The 1,336-nt window shown below is 36.3% G+C and overlaps 1 protein-coding gene across 1 annotated transcript in view; it reads left to right on the forward strand.

Moving 5' to 3' along the window:
- satb2 (SATB homeobox 2) overlaps positions 1-1,336 on the forward strand; it is a gene marked incomplete in the record, with an annotated part of 96,561 nt that overhangs the window by 27,818 nt on the left and 67,407 nt on the right. Inside the window, 1 exon segment of the mRNA XM_014024780.1 lies at positions 176-361. Coding sequence (XP_013880234.1) covers positions 176-361 — 186 coding nt within the window.

Genomic DNA, 1,336 nt, shown 5'->3' on the forward strand with positions numbered 1-1,336 from the left:
TAATAGGTGTTTACAGCATTGTTACTGTGTACTGCTACAGACTTTACCTGCAACCAGTGTGGTTCTTTGCTGCCTGGGAGACAGTCTGCACTGGTATCATACAGTACTGCATATAGTTAAAACAGGTTTTTTAAATTAATTCTCATGTTCTCTTCTTTATCTATTTCCTCAACAGGTATGATGATTCCAGTCTTCTGTGTGGTGGAGCAGTCAGATGGAGGGATTCAGTCAGATGGATATGAGGGAAGAGAGGAGCATGCAGAATTTGTGCTGGTCAGGAAGGATATTCTCTTCTCTCAGTTGGTGGAAACAGCTCTGCTGGCTCTCGGCTACTCCCACAGCTCAGCTGCACAAGCCCATGGTTAGTCAAAATGACACAACACACATGCAACAGTGTGCTGCTGAAATCAAATGTTTCATACGTAATGACATCCATTTTTTCTGTCTAAAATTAAATTAGGTAAAATCTTTTTGGGGGCATCAGTTAGCATTCACAAGGTCTTTGTATTGTAAAATACTTAAATACTAAGAAATTTTGTTTAGTATTTATTTAATAACTTTTTCATAGTTATAAATTTAAATACACTAAGACTATTATGTTTTTAAACAATTTGAGAACGCCCAGATGTTGGCGTTTAATTGGTTAGTTGACAATATTTTGGAGACATACTTGTGGATGGGGAAAAACATGGGGAAATCAAAAGAAATCATAAAGATATTGAGAAGTGAATTATTGAGCTCCATAACTTCATCCTTGGGTTCAGTTTCTATCATACTGCTCAGGTAGGACATGAGTTTTGTGTTCCTAAAATCCCTGTCACACTATAACGTTTTAGACAGTTTATGCCGACTCATGAATTTTTTGTTAAATAAATTATTCATTTWGGTTGTATATTTATTCAACTAATTAGCATTTCACAATTTATACATCCAAATGAGTCTTCCAGTAGGTTTTGTTGTTACATCATCAGTGTAGACATCTTCATTTATGGACAAAATCTTCATAGGTTGGCATAAATTGTCTAAAACATTCCAGCGTGACAGTGCCTTAAAATGATCTTGTATAAAATGTGTCCAACTCCAAAACAAAAGCTAAAAGTTCTGTGAAGATGCTGCTGAAGTTGGTTATCCACAGTGAAAAGAGTTTTAAATCATTAGATCAACAAGGGCTAAACAGCTACTCAGTGAGGAAGAAGACACTTTTTTGCAAAAGCAACATGGAAAAACAAGATTTCAGTTTTTAAATGCATACAGAGACTAATGGTGCGTTCACACCGAACGCGATTTCAGCATCAGGAGCATCAGGTTTACATACAAAGTCTATGGTGGACGCGCT

This window comes from Austrofundulus limnaeus, unplaced genomic scaffold (genome assembly GCF_001266775.1).
Source record: "Austrofundulus limnaeus strain Quisiro unplaced genomic scaffold, Austrofundulus_limnaeus-1.0 Scaffold439, whole genome shotgun sequence".
Lineage (NCBI taxonomy): Eukaryota > Metazoa > Chordata > Actinopteri > Cyprinodontiformes > Rivulidae > Austrofundulus > Austrofundulus limnaeus.